Source organism: Pseudorasbora parva, chromosome 9 (assembly GCF_024679245.1).
Source record: "Pseudorasbora parva isolate DD20220531a chromosome 9, ASM2467924v1, whole genome shotgun sequence".
In the NCBI taxonomy this organism is placed as follows: domain Eukaryota; kingdom Metazoa; phylum Chordata; class Actinopteri; order Cypriniformes; family Gobionidae; genus Pseudorasbora; species Pseudorasbora parva.
In genome coordinates this window covers 8,439,763-8,457,253 of record NC_090180.1, presented here as the reverse complement: position 1 = coordinate 8,457,253, position 17,491 = coordinate 8,439,763, and the positions used below count along the sequence as shown (strand labels likewise).

Genomic DNA, 17,491 nt, shown 5'->3' with positions numbered 1-17,491 from the left:
GTGAGAGGGATCTGTTAGAAGTCAAACAGCATACACTGACTCTACAAACGTATAAAAAATGCAGCACTAATACTTACATTTCACCACATAAGGATGTAGAAAACAATAAGGTTTACTTGAAAGCCTCGTCGTTTCAGGAGTTATTCTCAAGGGAATGCAATGAAAAAGCTAGGGATAAAAGTGATGGATGTCCTCAGAAGACTTTGACCAAGAGCCCTTCATACATCGCAAAGACAGATCTGAAGAACAGTTCCTCGACTCCTAGACATTTCAGAGCAAAACAAGCGCATCAAAGACGACAAAAAGCCACTCTTCATAAGAGTCCTGCTCCAGGAATGAGGAACCCTTTGCATGAACAGGATTGTTGTTATTATATGGGTATACAGCAGCAAGACCAAGACAGCAAGACATTGTCAAAATACTTACAAAATAAAGACGGTATGGACAAAAGCAGAAGTCACATATCTAAAGCAGCCATTAAACACAGCCTTGATCTGCTTATCAAAGAATACAAACATTCTCAAAATGCTGACGTAGTGAACAACAAGCAGAGGGGTTTGCAGGAAAAGGTGTCTAACTTTGTGTCAGAGCTTTCAGAGTTCAGTTGTGATGATCAGTAGTTTGGTTCTTCTGTTTGGACTTATACACAAACATTTTAATGTTTTATTTTAATATTAGAGGATACTCAAAAGTACATAAAGACCCACTTAATGTCATATAACGATGAAAACCATCATGCTAAAGTAGAATAATCCATTCCTTGTTTAATTTGTTATAGCGTCTTGAATTTTAATTGATTGGTAGAGCTTTATTATATGAAACTAATCATCCTCCGAGGGATTCGATTCCTTTCTATCTGAGTCACAGTTCATGCACAGCTAGACATACTGCCCTACTTTCAGTTCATCAATATACAGACATCAATATCATTCTGCAATGTTTCCAGGCTTGAAAAAGTTGCACAGACATGGAAAAGATTGTTTTATCTACTTCAACAAGGTGTCGTGTGGAGGGAGGCACGCTAATGGGATGTCTTTTAATGTGGCTTGCTTTTCTTATTTTGTTAAAAAAGTGTGAGTGCAGAGCTGTTTTTTTTTCTTTTTCTAGATGAACAAAATGGTTCAAAGAAAAGACTGTGTTTGAAGATAATGTAGCTAGTGTACTGATTTCACCATGTTTTATGAATTTATCATAAATCTCGTATTCTTATAAAGCAAGCCAAATATTTACAGGCGAGTAAACATTAGCTATGAATTACCTCCAGTGCAAACTTATTTCCAAACAGATGAAATCTTGGCTAATGCATTTTAAGCACATCTTTGTATCCCTGTCACATAACCCAGACCAAAGTCTTTTTCCAAGACAATATTTGAAGGTTCTCCTATCTAAGCAGATTTGTATCTCAGGTAAAAAATAAACTCAAAAATAAAATGTCAGTTTAATGTAATCTTTATTTATAGTGTACATTTCTCTAATCATCCTTTACATTTATAAAACAAAAACTTTATGAATGTACCTAAGCAAATGAGAAATTGCTTTTATGATGTGCACGAGTGAAGATAGGTGATGTGAAGGCTGAACAAGCAGAGAATGTGAAGCAGAGAATGGCACATCTAAAAAATGTGCCAGTGCAACTGAGAGAAACTGTGATATAACTTGATATGCCCCCCTGGAAGTTTGCTGAGGCCCCTCTGGATGAAAAATACTATTCCAAATCTTTGATCTAATGTCTTATGAGCAAATGCATAAAAAAACACCTTGGAATTATAAGGTTCTATTGAGCTTCAAAATGTTTGTATTCCATTGAGCAAAGATTATATGGGGAACAAGTCTCTTTATACATGAAAATGAAAGAGACCCTAAATGTATTCTAAATATACAATATCAAAATATTGAAAATATATCAAAATCCTCTCAAATTTGTAAACAGGGATTGTCAGAACAGATCAAATGCAGATGGGATCTTCTAATTCTTTTTTTTAAGTTAACATTGAAATTTAATTCATATTTTAGGATGAATACTTATTTTCTTATGCATAAAAAGAAGTGCTAAATATTTTTTCCAGTGCAAATGTTAATTTTAGGCATAAAAATATGGTGGGTAATTAAACACATCATTGCAGGAACCGTTGGTTTAAGTTTCTTTTGGTTTAGACAGAAAGCAGCTACTGTAATACACATGAACAGCACTTTATTCCACAGAAAGTGGGGCAGGTAAAATGGATCTCTCGAGAGATCAGTATGGATTGAACACGGCTCGTAGACAAACTTTGATGTTGGCTTGAGAAAGCCTAGCCAGGAAGTTTGAAGAAGTTTTAACAGCTTTAAGTGTAAAGGTTTTAAGTTTTAAATAGTTTTAAGTTTTAAAAGGATGGATGGATGGATGGATGGATGGATGGATGGATGGATGGATGGAAAAACAAACATTACATGATGTAAATGAGTTTTCACATAAGAACGTGAATTACTCAATTTTGACAAAAATATCAGATAGAGCCTTGTAATTCCAAGGTTATAAAATGTATATTGTGCCTGTCTTACTTTTTTACAAAGTAAAAATGTTAATCACACATTTTGAATGAGTCGAACTGGCTAGTGAAGATATAAAGCAACCAATACATGCAAAAGATATTTGACTAGAATAAATACCTAATTTTTGTTACTAAGAACAAAAACTTACAAAAATCCCTTTAACTTCATATTTTTGCCACAAAAAAAAAGATTACATTTACATTGGTTTATGCTGTTTTATGTGTTAAGTTTCTTATGTTAAAACTGATCCTAATGTCTTTAAAAAACTAACAGGGGCAGTAGATGGTGTTGTGTAACAACGACATGAGTGCCAGGAAACAGCGGTGACATGTGGCCCATCTCTGGCACTCTGAACGGGTTGTAATGAGAACCAGTGGGGTTTCAGCGTAGCTTAACAACCCTTGTGTTTGTTTCTGCAGATCAGTCAGGGGTCTGTAGATTGCTGCTCTCCTGATGAATTCACACACTCGGAATTGATTGCCTTTTCACTTTTCCAACTACATGCTCATATACTTAAACGTTTTACAGATTTTTTTTATACTAATAGCAGAAATTTAGTAAACAAATTGTCTTAAGACATTCAAAGCTTGATTAAATAAAACTAGTAATCAGTTCAGCTCAATGGTTTTTATATATGACACACATTTCTAGCCTACAGTGTGTGAAGAAATGTACGAGCACTACCGAGGAACATCACGTATAACAGCAAGCCCCCGAAATCTCATCACAATCAGTGTCAGAAGCTCTAGGGGTGATGAACGTCAACAGATTAACACCTGACAATGATTTATCCAAATTACACTAATGAAGGAAAATCACTTGGGTTTTTGATATTAACATCACTTTTATTCCATCCCACACCACAGGCATGTTCACACACTGGTATCAGTGCCAGAATGAAAGAATAATTCATTACTCATACCATAACAGCAAAATTATCTCCTAAAACTCGCTGATAACAGCAGCTGCGAAACAAACATGACTTTTAAAAAAGTTCAAGAATGCTTTGAAAATGCTTAACAAAACTTTGACGTTTGATGTGAGTAAACTAGAGAATTTGGGCACAAAATTATTCTCATGCATGAAAAGAGTGATGTAACATGTAAATGTTAGTCTTGCATACTCACTTTGGAAAAGCCATCAGAGATGAGTGAGTGATCTCTCCCCTCATTGACTAAATGTTCTTGGTTGATACCAAAAAGTGACCTGCTGAATTAGTCAATATATATAAAGGTTTTTTTTTTTTTTCAGTGAAAGCTGTAGTAATACCAGTTGTACCTCTTTGACCAGCATCTTTAAAGAAAGAAAGCCAACTAACAAAAGAAAGTTGTGTAATATTGTGCCTACATGATGACCGGAACAAATCTCTGAACAAAAGCACACAATGTCTTTCTAAAGTCCTTGGTCCCTCTAAGCGGTATGCCGATCGTTATTTGAAACTGACAGCTCTCCACGGTTTGCTAGTTTCAAAACTGGGCTGGCTGGCTGTGCAGGTGAAGTAGAAGAGTAAAATGGCCATGCTGAAAATTTGAACTCAGCTCAGCAAGTCTGGTTGGAGGCCAATTCTCTGAAGCACATCCTCGGGCATGCAAAACACAGGGTTCACCGGTTTGATCTGCTCATCTCCCAGCAAAGACAGACCAGCTACACCAAACAGAGTGTGGAAAGGATCCACCTGGACAGAAAGACAAAAGAAAAATATATATTAAACTCATAACAATGAACTGCAGAGACTGATAAGATCTTTTTGAAGAATGGTAAGTCCTATAGAAATAACATGCAAAATATTTATGCATATGTAAAATTTAGCTTACCATGTCTCCAGGCCTGTCAGCGAAGCCTCCGGTCTCTTCATCCTGGCAAGCAAGAATAAAATTGCGCAGTTTTGCTTTGTCAATCCAGTGAATTCTGCCAATGATCTTCAAAGATGCAAGAACCCACCAGGAATAGCAGACATCAGGCAGCTGAAATCACAAAAAAAATCATCCAGTTTTCTCTTTTAGATATAAAAAACAGTATCTTGACTTGAACATAGTTGAAGAAATTACATATACAGGACCTTCTCAAAAAATTAGCATATTGTGATAAAGTTCATTATTTTCCATAATGTAAGGATACAAATTAAACTTTCATATATTTTAGATTCATTGCACACCAACTGAAATATTTCAGGTCTTTTATTGTTTTAATACTGATGATTTTGGCATACAGCTCATGAAAAACCCAATCTTCCTCAGGGTCCGGTCACCTCTTCTCATTGTGCAGTGTTTTTTGCCACACTTCCCACAGACTTCCCACTGAGGTGTCTTGATACAGCACTCTGGGAACAGCCTATTCGTTCAGAAATTTCTTTCTGTATCTTACCCTCTCGCTTGAGGGTGTCAATGATGGCCTTCTGGACAGCAGTCAGGTCGGCAGTCTTACCCATGATTGCGGTTTTGAGTATTGAACCAGGCTGGGAGTTTTTAAAAGCCTCAGGAATCTTTTGCAGGTGTTTAGAGTGAATTAGTTGATTCAGATGATTAGGTTAATATCTCACTTAGAGAACCTTTTCATGATATGCTAATTTTTTGAGATAGGAATTTGGGGATTTCATGAGCTGTATGCCAAAATCATCAGTTTTAAAACAATAAAAGACATGAAATATTTCAGTTGGTGTGCAATGAATCTAAAATATATGAAAGTTTAATTTTTATCATTACATTATAGAAAATAATGAACTTTATCACTATGCAAATTTTCTTAGATGGACCCGTATATATAGTTTCACTAGGCTATCCACCTTACTCCTACACCCCATGACGCTTTGCGCAAATTATGGGTGTAACTTCTGTTATGTTGTAAACAATCAGTGTAAGGCTTGCTCTATGAATGCAGTAATAAACTGGGTACAATGAAATTACATTATTTAATTCTTGCATTATTCTTCTCACCCTTCAACCATTGAATATTAAAAACACATTTAAAAGTGTAAAAGCCTCAACAAGGTACTTCTAAAAGTCCATGAATAACCCCCAAAACACGATTCTTTCTACAGCAATAATGGACAGGATCAATATAACTCTAATAATATATATATATATATATATGTATTGTGTAACATACGTTGCCTTAGTCAAAAATGTTCATTTAAATGTGTATTGTAATACTAGTTCAAAGTGATTTCCATCATTTTGACAGATAATACATGTTATTTACCTGTGAAAACAAAACGGAAAAGAGACTTGAGGATTTGAGGGGAAAAAAAAGATTCTTTGTTCATTCCAGTGAATTATTAATGGGATATTTTGTAAATTACCTTAGGAGGATGCACCAAAAATGTGCTGTATCCTTTTTCATACTGTTACAGCGGAATACAAAGGGGAAATAATCACGAGGAAAAGAATGCAGCGGCTGAAAAGAGCTCTTTCCATAGATATTCTCGTTATAACATCAAGTTCAAATAGCAAGCTATTCTCATGATGTCTGAAAATAAAGCATAAAGGAAAACTGACAGCTAATTCAGTCAAACTGTTGGATCAGCTTTATTTGTAGGGCAACCTCATGATTTGAAATGATTCATAAGTCTTTTTGAATGGAAATTCCCCAAACTGGAAGTGCCACCCATATTATATATTAATTCTAAAGTGCTACTATAAAAAGGTAATGTTTAAATGTTAGTTCAATTCAAATATATGTATTTATTTATAATCATGTTACACATGGATCTGCATTCAATTAATTAGCATCAAACAAACATATGAGATGACTTACTAAACCAAAAGATTGAAAATATTATTGCACAGCCACCAAATAGGTGGCGATAAGTAGATTATGCAAATCAAACAAAAGAATGACACGCTTTTTTGTAGTGTCTGTTTCCATAGGGAATCATAATTGTGTGTTAACTGGAAGTGTGTATACTTGAGTTGTCTGAACTTGCCATAACCAGTTGTCTGGAACCAGCATACCTTAAATAAGTAAGGTTTGGGTTAATCAATCAGTTCAAGGTATATATGAGGGTAAATTAACCTTTCTTTCTGGAATACACCCATGATGTTCTCTTCCTGAACAGGATGCACTAATAGTCAAAAGTCAGACTTGAGATACAATTAAATCCTTCTATCCAGTACTGATTGAAAATAAGAGAACTAATGTCATCTGTAATACCATTTAGATTTTAATACTTTTATTTTTCATTAATACCCATGATCTACAAGACATCTTACCTTCTCTGGTCTTCCATTCAGGCCTCCCGATGGCAACTGTCTTTCACAGAGCCACCAGCCCAACAGATCTGCATTTACTTGATGAAGCTGCCCGGTGACGGACAAGAAACCTGTGCAGCAGTAAATCTGGAGACAGGATGAAAAAAACATTACTGAGAGACAGAGCACCACTTACGAAATACACTAAAAGGGCATTAAAAAAGCTCAAATATCTCACCTGACCAGCGTGGGACTCTGAACCAGGCCTACAACCAAACCCACCATCAAAGTTCATACAGGACAGCACAAACTCAACAGCCTTGTCCATGTTTATCGCATCCAACTTGCCCTACACAGAATATTTGTTTTATGTATTAAAACCTTCACAGACTGCAGGGAACACACTAAAAGTATATAAATATATATAATATTGAACGCAAAAGAATTCAGACCAGTAGTGCCAACGTTGCAACCGCACAAAAGGAGAATCGTGTATCTATTTCACCTGTTAAGGAAAAAAAGAAGCCTTTATGTAGTCATGTATCATTTAAATGTTTACAAAAAAATAAAAAATAAACATACCCCATTTGTCCCCGGCGAATGAGCCGTCCTCCTGCTGCAGTCCTCTAACATAGTCCACCACTTTGTCCACATCAATGACATTAATGCTATCATACAAGGACAGGATCTAAAGGGGGTAACAACCGTTTTTTCCCAATGAATTTCCACTTCTGTGTAGTAATTTTAAACAGCATTATGGTCACCTTGTATGGAATATTGCAGCATTTATTAGAAATTATCTGTGCACTTCATTTTTATTTTTTTATTTTTTATGTATGTGCTCTAATAATCATAAATAAAAATAACTCCCCCTCCCTCTTGCAGGAAAATCTCTTCTCTGGTGACGTGTTTACTGGGACAACCTGTCACTCACATGAGAGCGAAACGCAGCAAACCAGTAATGAAAAAAATTCCCTTTCATGCCGATTCCTACTGACCTGTACAGCACTGAGGGTGTAGAGGAGATGAGGGTCGTGTCCGATGCTGGCGCTGATGCCTCCACAGTCATGCTGGCAGGACTTGATGAAGTCTATGATCTCCTCACGGTTCATTCGAGAGAGCTGACCCATCAGGTCCATCACTGTCAGACCCCAGTAGATGCCACTCATTCTCAAGTACTCTGACAGCGTGTACTCCTGCAAAACACATTAGGAATTAGCTTTCAATATAATGTACTTATTAAAGGCCATTTTTGCATTTTTATTAGCCATCAACTTACATAATCATCCTTCTTGGTGCCATAGGCTGCAATATAGTCTGCATGCTTGTCTAGGAGGAGAGTGTTTGGAGCATCAGGTTTAATGATCACGTCTTTAACCTGGGTTCCCTGCGAAATAAAGTAGGTTTCAGTACTTTCTGAAAATAGGCTCAAAGGCTACAGTCTGATACATTTATTTGAGCTAAAACTGTGCTGAATTGACTGGGCGGATGACATGACATGTTGCAATCGTTCTCCTCTTTTAATCTGCGTGGTTTCCTCACAATCGCATGCCGTTTCTTTATGGGTAAATCTTATTTGATACATAATTAAATAACTATAAAAGCAAAGTACTGTGTTTTACATTACCATCCTGGCGGAGAAGCAAGAGTGGACTACAGGCTTACTTCAGCAGTCACATACATTTTACATCATCACGTTATTCGTCATTCCTACGGGTCCTCGTGAAGGACAAAACGCATTTAATGGTGGGCGTTGTGCGATTCTGTATTCACATCTAATCTAGACGTACTGTATTTTTTTTTTCACTTGTCACAAAGAAAGCAGAGAAAACATGATATGTCGTGTTTATAATGTCTCCCACACCCACATTATTGTCACGATCGAGAGAGAGAGAGAGAGAGAGAGAGAGAGAGAGATAGAGAGATAGATTTAGGTATTTGTGGTCCATTCATTTTCTTAGGGGGTTGCAATGCCGTTTGTGGATTTTTTTTTTTTTTTTGCAGAATGTAGATTTTGGGGGGATTACAAAATGTATTTAACAAAAAAAGTTTGTAAAAATATGTTACATTCTTACTTGTTTATCCAGCATTACTTCTTGAGTATCACAACATTTAACGGGCAAATCCATGGTCACATAGTCAGGGTCACGGATACAGTAAAATATAGTTTTTATTAATTAAATATCAAAAATACAGTTTCTACCACTGGCAAGAAAATGACTAACAATTTTGTCAAAGCTGATTATTTTTATTTTGAGCACATAATCAGTTAAAAAAAATAATGAGAAAGAGCACTGTGGTAACAATTTTGTTCAACTTAACATTTGATCAACTTAGATGTTCAGCACTACAAACACAAAGGTGGCAAGGCATGCAGATATGACATAAGGCAACTGACAATTTACAATCTGTTAGATACAATCCTGAGTTCTATTGATCAAATACATTATTGTGTACAGAAGACGCTAAATCAAATGATTAGCTCTTGGCATGGAAGTCCTGGGTTTAGAGGTTCACTGTTTGAATCTTCCAAGATGTTCTCTTGAGATGATGAGCCTTTGGATTTGAGCAGTCCCTTCATAAATCTGTGGATTCACATAAGCCATTAATCAGATTTGAGTGTCTTTAAAAATGAACAAATCAGTAAAGGTCTACAATCAGTACCTGGTAAATTTTAGCGTCTCTCATCAGCTTCTCCACAGGATATTCACTATTGAAACCATTCCCACCAAAGATCTGGACGGCATCAGTGGCACACTGGTTTGCAATGTCTCCAGCAAAGGCTTTGGCAATCGAAGCATAGTAGGTGTTCCTGCGGCCCTCATCCACTTCCCAAGCTGCTCTCTGATAGGCCATCCTGGCAAGCTCCACTTTCATGGCCATTTCAGCCAGAAGGAATGACACTGCCTGGTGCTGAAGGTCAGAAAAAAGAAGCAGCGTATTCATTATTTATACTGTAGAATTACATTTATTTTAGAATTGACTGTATTAACTTCATAGTATCAGTTTAGGTTGTCAGACATGTCTTTTGAAACTTACCTCTGCAATAAACTTGCCAAAAGTCTTTCTTTCCAAAGCATACTTTGTGGCCTCTTCCAGTGCTCTCTGTGCAAGTCCCACTGCACCAGCAGCCACCTGAAAAGCATCAAGATATTGTTGACAAGTCATGAAACTATGACTTAGACAACTGCAATTTGTTAGCAGCAGTAATAACTGCAAATGGACACTTACTGGTGGTCTGGTCTTGTCAAATGCACCCATGGCAATCTTAAAGCCAGCTCCTTCTCCAATCAAAACATTCTCCTTCGGGATTCTTACATCCTCAAAGGTGATGCCCCTGGTGTCTGAGCATCTCTGGCCCATGTTAATTTCCTGTCAGACAGGAGAATTGTAGACCTAAGCAAATAGTGCAGAATCTCATAGCGGTATTAATATAGTGCTTAAGTATCGTCTGAGTGCATCAGACTGCGGTTGTCAGCAGCTCTTACCTTTCTTCCAGGCTGGAGTCCTGGGGTGTCAGCTTCAACAATAAAGCCTGTGAAAGCCTTACTGGCAGGACATTTGGGATCGGAATCTGTGCGGGCCAGCAGGAAGTACCTTTAAATGCAAACAAAGAGGTTTATAATCTCCCCCAAAACAGTTATGAATCTGAAGCCGTTCACCTACCAGTTTGCTTTTCCTCCATTGGTGATCCACATTTTCTGACCGTTGACTACATACTCATCTCCTTTCTTCACAGCTCGGGTCTTTATCGCAGCCACGTCAGAGCCTGCTCCCGGCTCGGTTACACAGTATGCCTGTCAACATGGTCACATGCAAAAGCGTGTGTCTGTGTACTTATTACTGCTTTGGGAAGGATTCATAACTCATAAATATTGATGGTTAGAAAAATGATGGCACACTTACACACATTAGTGGTTCTTCCGTCATTCTGCCCAAATATTTCTTCTTCTGGGCATCATTACCAGCAATAATGACTGGCATTTGCTACAAGGAAAAAAAAAACGTTTTTAAACTTGCTACAGCACGTATTGCCATTTTATAATAGCTGTTAATTTAAAAAGGCAAAAAAATAAATAAACACAAACAAAAACTATTTATTGACCAAGAACCCTCTGTTCAAACTAACAAATGAGTCATGTGAACATGAGTCCTATGCACAAATTATCATTTAATATAATTATTAAATGAATCACACTCAAAAAATAAGATCATAAAACTCCACTTACTCCCAGAGAGTTTGCCTCAATGGCTGTCTGTACACCAGTGCAGCCAAAGGCTAGCTCCTCTGTGATAAGACAGGCATCAAATATGCCCAAACCCATTCCACCTGGAACATATTGCAATATCCAACATGGTCAGAATTAAATAAATATTTGTCTTCATGTTGATTCAAACTCCTATTGCTTAATTTCCTCCATGGAACATTTCCCCCCACAGAATATCCTGGGTACTTATACAGGCCTGAGGCTGCCAAGCTCTAAAACGACATTAAAAAAGTACTATAAAAACTGGGGTCTTCAATCTTTTAGATGCCACTTACCCGCAAACATTGTCATCGTGTCAAGCAAGGGACCCCCATCCTAGGATTTAAAAGGCATCTATAAAGTTTCTTGACTCTAAGACTATATTACATATATTTAAAATATTTTGTTTTTATTAAGTTACAGTACTAGATTTTAAATACTCATAGTACTGTAATGTTATATTTATTTTTTTATTCAATCATTTACTTATTTTAAAATTTCACAGACCTCACTTTGAAAACCCCTGCGATAAAAGTATCATAAAAGGATTCCATATGACTTTTGTGCAGCATTTCAGCTAATTTCATCTTAAATGTCAGGATGTTCTTTACACAAAGCTTTCGTATGGCTCCACAAATATCTATGTTTATGGTGATTTTATGGTATAACTGCATGGAAATGAGCAATCTGTAGATTATTAAAATATCTCCTATGTTTACTGGGAAAATTACTGTTTGGATTTGGAATGACATGAAGGTCACAGAATAAGGCTAGAACCTTAAATTACCTACCACAGTCCTCTGGAATATGTCCATTCATTAGACCCAGCTCCCATGCTCTCTTAATGAGAGGAAATGGATACTGCCAGGAAGAAAATCACAGATTATTAAAAATATTGCTAATCAAAAATATGTTATATTGTGGACAGGTAGATTTAAATAACTTACTTCACCGCTCCTGTCATACGATGAGGCAGCTGGGACAATCTCCTCTCGTGCAAACTTCCTTGCCACCTCCTGGAATTCTTTCTGCTGGTCAGTTAATTCTGTTCAATTTGAGGAATAGTGTGTTGAAATGGTGTAATGGTGCCTTGGAATTTCTGAAAACACAGTGAGCATAATCAACACTATACTCAGAGGATGATCATACATACCAAAGCTGAAGCCTCCATGAGCTCCTTTCAAGGTGGCAGTCGCTGCTTTGGCACTAGCTTGAGGGCCAGAACTTTGAAACCTGAGTCCAGCCTGAACACCTGCCCTTAAAACCTGTTGGACAATCATTAAATACTGAGCATTACACATTTCTGTACCGAACATACAATTTTAAAGATTTCGTTACCACAGTCAAATTAGCAGTATAACATTAAAATACATGGCATCTGACGCACAGAAGCCAAATGGCGCAGGATGTCACTATGCGTATTTGCACATCCGGTCTTCATTGGCATGTGCCAGGCATGTCACTGACATTGACAGCTAGTTAGTGACACACTGACACACTTGACGGACAGAGTCGCGGAACATGTCGCCGTGAGTTCACCTCCAGTAGTGACTGACAGATTAATCGAGCAGATATTGACGTAATTGTGACAAAATCCTAAATAAATAGCATACTTTTGTGATATTTTAAGTATCAATTAAAGTCAGTAATATTTTTTTAACTTGTTTGTATCAGGTGTGTATTTGATTGGCATTTTTGAGTGCCACTGAATGATTTGTAATAAGTCACAAACTGCCAATTCGAGGAAAGACACGACATAAATCAATAATGGTCCGTTACTGTAAACGTCTCTCCGTTTATTTTTGCGTGATGCTACACGGACACACACCAACAGGTGTCGGAATTAAGTGTGTGTAACACTGCCCAGCGCAAGATTTTTATCTGGCTTTAGTGTCATGTCAGTGTGTCGCGATAATGTCACTACTGATCTACTGGCACATGCCAAAGAAGACTGTCCCGAATTTCGACCCCCCGCCAAATTATTACCCCCTCGTTTAAATCACTACCTGGTTGTCTAATCCTAACCCCACCCCTAAGCCATGGATGACGTCCCATTGGCGTCTGTGCGTCAGATGCCATAATGTAAATATTACTGCGTTAATGTTGTTCGACATTAAGGAGAGTTACGTGCCAACGATTCGAATAATGCACAAATTAACCAATATACAATATCATTGCATTTAATCACAATTATCTTAATGCGATACATTCCAATTAAATTAATTATAATATATGTAGCATGGCGGCTCGATTGTAACGACTACGCCACCCCGTATTAATGGGGAAAACCTTCGAAATAAAGCACGCAAGTGCGTTCCACCAAGAGAGGCAAGAGGCATGGGTTCCGTACAAAATATAATTTATTTATTTCTAAGAAAGTTGGCCAACAATTATTTAAAACTAAAAGGACAAGTGTCATGGACTGAAAGTAAGGAAACAGAAGAAATTAAGTCACAATAAATCTTAACGGGCTGAGGCTTCCTCTGGAGAGCAGGCTCGTGTAACCGCAACAGGCATACAATGGAAACCACGCCAATCAGAATCACACCCACCAAGTTCACTGTAAAGACACAACACTAGTGACACTGCAATAAAGGACACAGCAAGAATGACACCCTTTAGTGATGTAAAGCCTGTAATGCCCTAAAGAACCTGCCCGCTCCAGGAAGCCCACAGCTCCTAAAGAAGAAAATACAAAAGTAAAATTAATAAATTATACAATTGTAAAGAAAACAATCAATTTACAAAATCAAATGACCAAAAGAAAGGAAGCAACGGGTTACAATACACTCAGAATAAACCAAGTATAAATACCGACAGCTCACATTAAAGAAAGAAAACTAATGTACCAAACCGTTGCAGTTAAACTCAGAATAACTCATACAAACAAATCTACAAAGAAAAACAAGAATATTAACACTAAACAAATACATAAAACATCCAGCCCACTTAATGGTAAGTATGCTTGACACAGATGTACCCGGACGCCAAAAGCAGCAGCGTGGCTCAGAGCCAAAGGTGAAGAAAAAGACTGTTGAGGGGAAACATCAAGAAACCTGCTTAACGTCCACAAACAGACTCAATGATCCAGTGAAGTAATACTTTGACGGCATCTACAAGTCACTCAATATCCTTATTAAACAGCAACAGCTGGCACTCCAATCAGGGTTACGTTAAGCAGCAATGCCATACCAATGGGAGCCCTGAAGGCACACCGCACTGGAAGTAAGCAGGACATCGCACACTCAAATTTACAATTACTCATCACCCTCCATAGTCTGTGACAACACAAAAGGGGCGGGGTTGACCATGATGCCCTACAGGAGGCATGGACCACAAGTTTATATATGCCCATGGGGCAATAACTGATTGGCCACATCTTAACTGATAGTGTATTAATTAACCAGTCACCTGATCTCACTACATTCTACCCCCCACTTTTGTGTCGTCGTCCCGACGATAACCCCACAATACGACCTCCTCATGCCACCTGGGAATATGACATGGTCTACAACCTCAGCCTATGAAGACTGGTCACTCTTTCAATACACTGGTTCCTCATGCCACCTGGGAATATGACACGGTCTGCAACCTCAGCCTACCATGACTCATGAAGACTGGTCACTCATTCAATACACTGGTTCCTCATGCCACCTGGGAATATGACACGGTCTGCAACCTCAGCCTACCATGACTCATGAAGACTGGTCACTCATTCAATACACTGGTTCCTCATGCCACCTGGGAATATGACACGGTCTGCAACCTCAGCCTACCATGACTCATGAAGACTGGTTACTCATTCAATACACTGGTTCCTCATGCCACCTGGGAATATGACACGGTCTGCAACCTCAGCCTACCATGACTCATGAAGACTGGTCACTCATTCAATACACTGGTTCCTCATGCCACCTGGGAATATGACACGGTCTGAAACCTCGGCCTACCATGACTCATGAAGACTGGTCACTCATTCAATACACTGGTTCCTCATGCCACCTGGGAATATGACACGGTCTGAAACCTCGGCCTACCATGACTCATGAAGACTGGTCACTCATTCAATACACTGGTTCCTCATGCCACCTGGGAATATGACACGGTCTGAAACCTCGGCCTACCATGACTCATGAAGACTGGTCACTCATTCAATACACTGGTTCCTCATGCCACCTGGGAATATGACACGGTCTGCAACCTCAGCCTACCATGACTCATGAAGACTGGTCACTCTCTGGCATCCCCCCTCAAGCACCCATTGAAGAGCTTTGCTCCGCACGTCTAAATATGGAATTGAACTGTCGGCACACCAGCTGTTTAAGCTCTCATCTCCAATACTATAATTAATATATTTGACAAATTAATCATGTAACATTTCATTGTTTTCCATCGTATCAGACAACTGCCACTCAACCTTCTCCAGGAGGCTCATTAAGGTGAGGGAAAACTCCAAAAGGATTCCCCCCCCCCCTCTTGCCACCTCCTGGAAAAGAAAGCTTCCTGTAAGGCTATAGACGAGCATCCCCGCAACCTACATAATGGTTTAACTCTCCCCTTTCGTGTCGACTCTAAATTGAGCAACAAGCTCTAAATTCCTGTCATTCTCTCCCCCTTATTAAGAAATATATATACCTTATTTTTTTATACTTGACACAATGGACGTCACCTAAGGGAGTCAAACAAGAACACGTCAGTCTCCAGAACACACGCTGCTGCTTTTGTTTCCTAAAAAGAAAAAAATAAACCACGACACAAACATTAAAAATATATATGTACACACACGGTCCCACACCTCTGCCAAATATCCTGTGGACCCTGCCGACTACGCCACGTGTAGCATGGCGGCTCGATTGTAACGACTACGCCACCCCGTATTAATGGGGAAAACCTTCGAAATAAAGCACGCAAGTGCGTTCCACCAAGAGAGGCAAGAGGCATGGGTTCCGTACAAAATATAATTTATTTATTTCTAAGAAAGTTGGCCAACAATTATTTAAAACTAAAAGGACAAGTGTCATGGACTGAAAGTAAGGAAACAGAAGAAATTAAGTCACAATAAATCTTAACGGGCTGAGGCTTCCTCTGGAGAGCAGGCTCGTGTAACCGCAACAGGCATACAATGGAAACCACGCCAATCAGAATCACACCCACCAAGTTCACTGTAAAGACACAACACTAGTGACACTGCAATAAAGGACACAGCAAGAATGACACCCTTTAGTGATGTAAAGCCTGTAATGCCCTAAAGAACCTGCCCGCTCCAGGAAGCCCACAGCTCCTAAAGAAGAAAATACAAAAGTAAAATTAATAAATTATACAATTGTAAAGAAAACAATCAATTTACAAAATCAAATGACCAAAAGAAAGGAAGCAACGGGTTACAATACACTCAGAATAAACCAAGTATAAATACCGACAGCTCACATTAAAGAAAGAAAACTAATGTACCAAACCGTTGCAGTTAAACTCAGAATAACTCATACAAACAAATCTACAAAGAAAAACAAGAATATTAACACTAAACAAATACATAAAACATCCAGCCCACTTAATGGTAAGTATGCTTGACACAGATGTACCCGGACGCCAAAAGCAGCAGCGTGGCTCAGAGCCAAAGGTGAAGAAAAAGACTGTTGAGGGGAAACATCAAGAAACCTGCTTAACGTCCACAAACAGACTCAATGATCCAGTGAAGTAATACTTTGACGGCATCTACAAGTCACTCAATATCCTTATTAAACAGCAACAGCTGGCACTCCAATCAGGGTTACGTTAAGCAGCAATGCCATACCAATGGGAGCCCTGAAGGCACACCGCACTGGAAGTAAGCAGGACATCGCACACTCAAATTTACAATTACTCATCACCCTCCATAGTCTGTGACAACACAAAAGGGGCGGGGTTGACCATGATGCACTACAGGAGGCATGGACCACAAGTTTATATATGCCCATGGGGCAATAACTGATTGGCCACATCTTAACTGATAGTGTATTAATTAACCAGTCACCTGATCTCACTACATATAGAATGAGTAAGGCTACAGTATGGCAAGATAAGGTTACCCTGCCAGGCACTTTGTTTATAGGCAGGGTTACAAAGGTCAACGTGAAACTACGAGTAGAAGAGCAGAAACTTCACTACATTAATCAATAAATATGAGATTTGTGAGACCTTCACGATCCAAGATGTAACGTTAATTATATTATCTCTAAATGTGTAACTAGGAATTCAGTTAATCAAACTGCCTAGCGATGGGCTAACGAAGCTATCTCTCAAATTCACCAGATTTTAGACTTAAAACAAACAAACCGGCATGCAAAATAGTTACTTTTCGCAAATACGTCAAGAGAAATGCGTATATACCTTATTAAAAAGCATCGCTATTTCTCAGTGGCAGCGCTCAGATCCTTCAATGCCCTCACAGATATGTGTTCACCACACAGAAGTAAAGTGCGACCAATCAAGGACCTGTTTTATCACGTGATTAAGCACCGTCGCTCCAGTGACTTTTGCCCTACT

At 38.5% G+C, this 17,491-nt stretch overlaps 2 protein-coding genes across 2 annotated transcripts; both read right to left on the bottom strand.

Annotated features, from left to right (window-relative positions):
- Window positions 1-3,355: 3,355 nt before the first annotated feature.
- Window positions 3,356-8,461, bottom strand: rabggtb (Rab geranylgeranyltransferase subunit beta). The gene is made up of 9 exons (XM_067453058.1): window positions 8,347-8,461; window positions 7,999-8,106; window positions 7,718-7,915; window positions 7,302-7,407; window positions 7,172-7,224; window positions 6,958-7,068; window positions 6,741-6,866; window positions 4,347-4,496; window positions 3,356-4,207 (listed from the first exon to the last, which is right to left on the bottom strand). The coding sequence occupies exons 1-9, from the start codon at window positions 8,347-8,349 to the stop codon at window positions 4,067-4,069; spliced, it is 996 nt and encodes a 331-aa protein (XP_067309159.1). The 5' UTR covers window positions 8,350-8,461; the 3' UTR covers window positions 3,356-4,066.
- A 410-nt stretch (window positions 8,462-8,871) lies between these two features.
- On the bottom strand, window positions 8,872-17,468 carry acadm (acyl-CoA dehydrogenase medium chain). Its single transcript, XM_067453057.1, has 12 exons — window positions 17,336-17,468; window positions 12,120-12,231; window positions 11,914-12,011; window positions 11,758-11,827; window positions 10,949-11,049; window positions 10,626-10,706; window positions 10,386-10,516; window positions 10,208-10,316; window positions 9,951-10,091; window positions 9,759-9,854; window positions 9,384-9,632; window positions 8,872-9,304 (listed from the first exon to the last, which is right to left on the bottom strand). The coding sequence occupies exons 1-12, from the start codon at window positions 17,348-17,350 to the stop codon at window positions 9,233-9,235; spliced, it is 1,275 nt and encodes a 424-aa protein (XP_067309158.1). The 5' UTR covers window positions 17,351-17,468; the 3' UTR covers window positions 8,872-9,232.
- Window positions 17,469-17,491: the final 23 nt, after the last annotated feature.

Coding starts and splice junctions, on each gene's coding strand:
- rabggtb (XM_067453058.1), bottom strand. Junction 7,916..7,998: donor GCACCAAGAAGGATGATTAT/GTAAGTTGATGG, acceptor TGTGTTTTGCAG/GAGTACACGCTGTCAGAGTA. Junction 7,225..7,301: donor ATTCGCCGGGGACAAATGGG/GTATGTTTATTT, acceptor TTTCCTTAACAG/GTGAAATAGATACACGATTC.
- acadm (XM_067453057.1), bottom strand. Junction 10,317..10,385: donor AATGGAGGAAAAGCAAACTG/GTAGGTGAACGG, acceptor TTGCATTTAAAG/GTACTTCCTGCTGGCCCGCA. Junction 9,855..9,950: donor TTGACAAGACCAGACCACCA/GTAAGTGTCCAT, acceptor GATGCTTTTCAG/GTGGCTGCTGGTGCAGTGGG.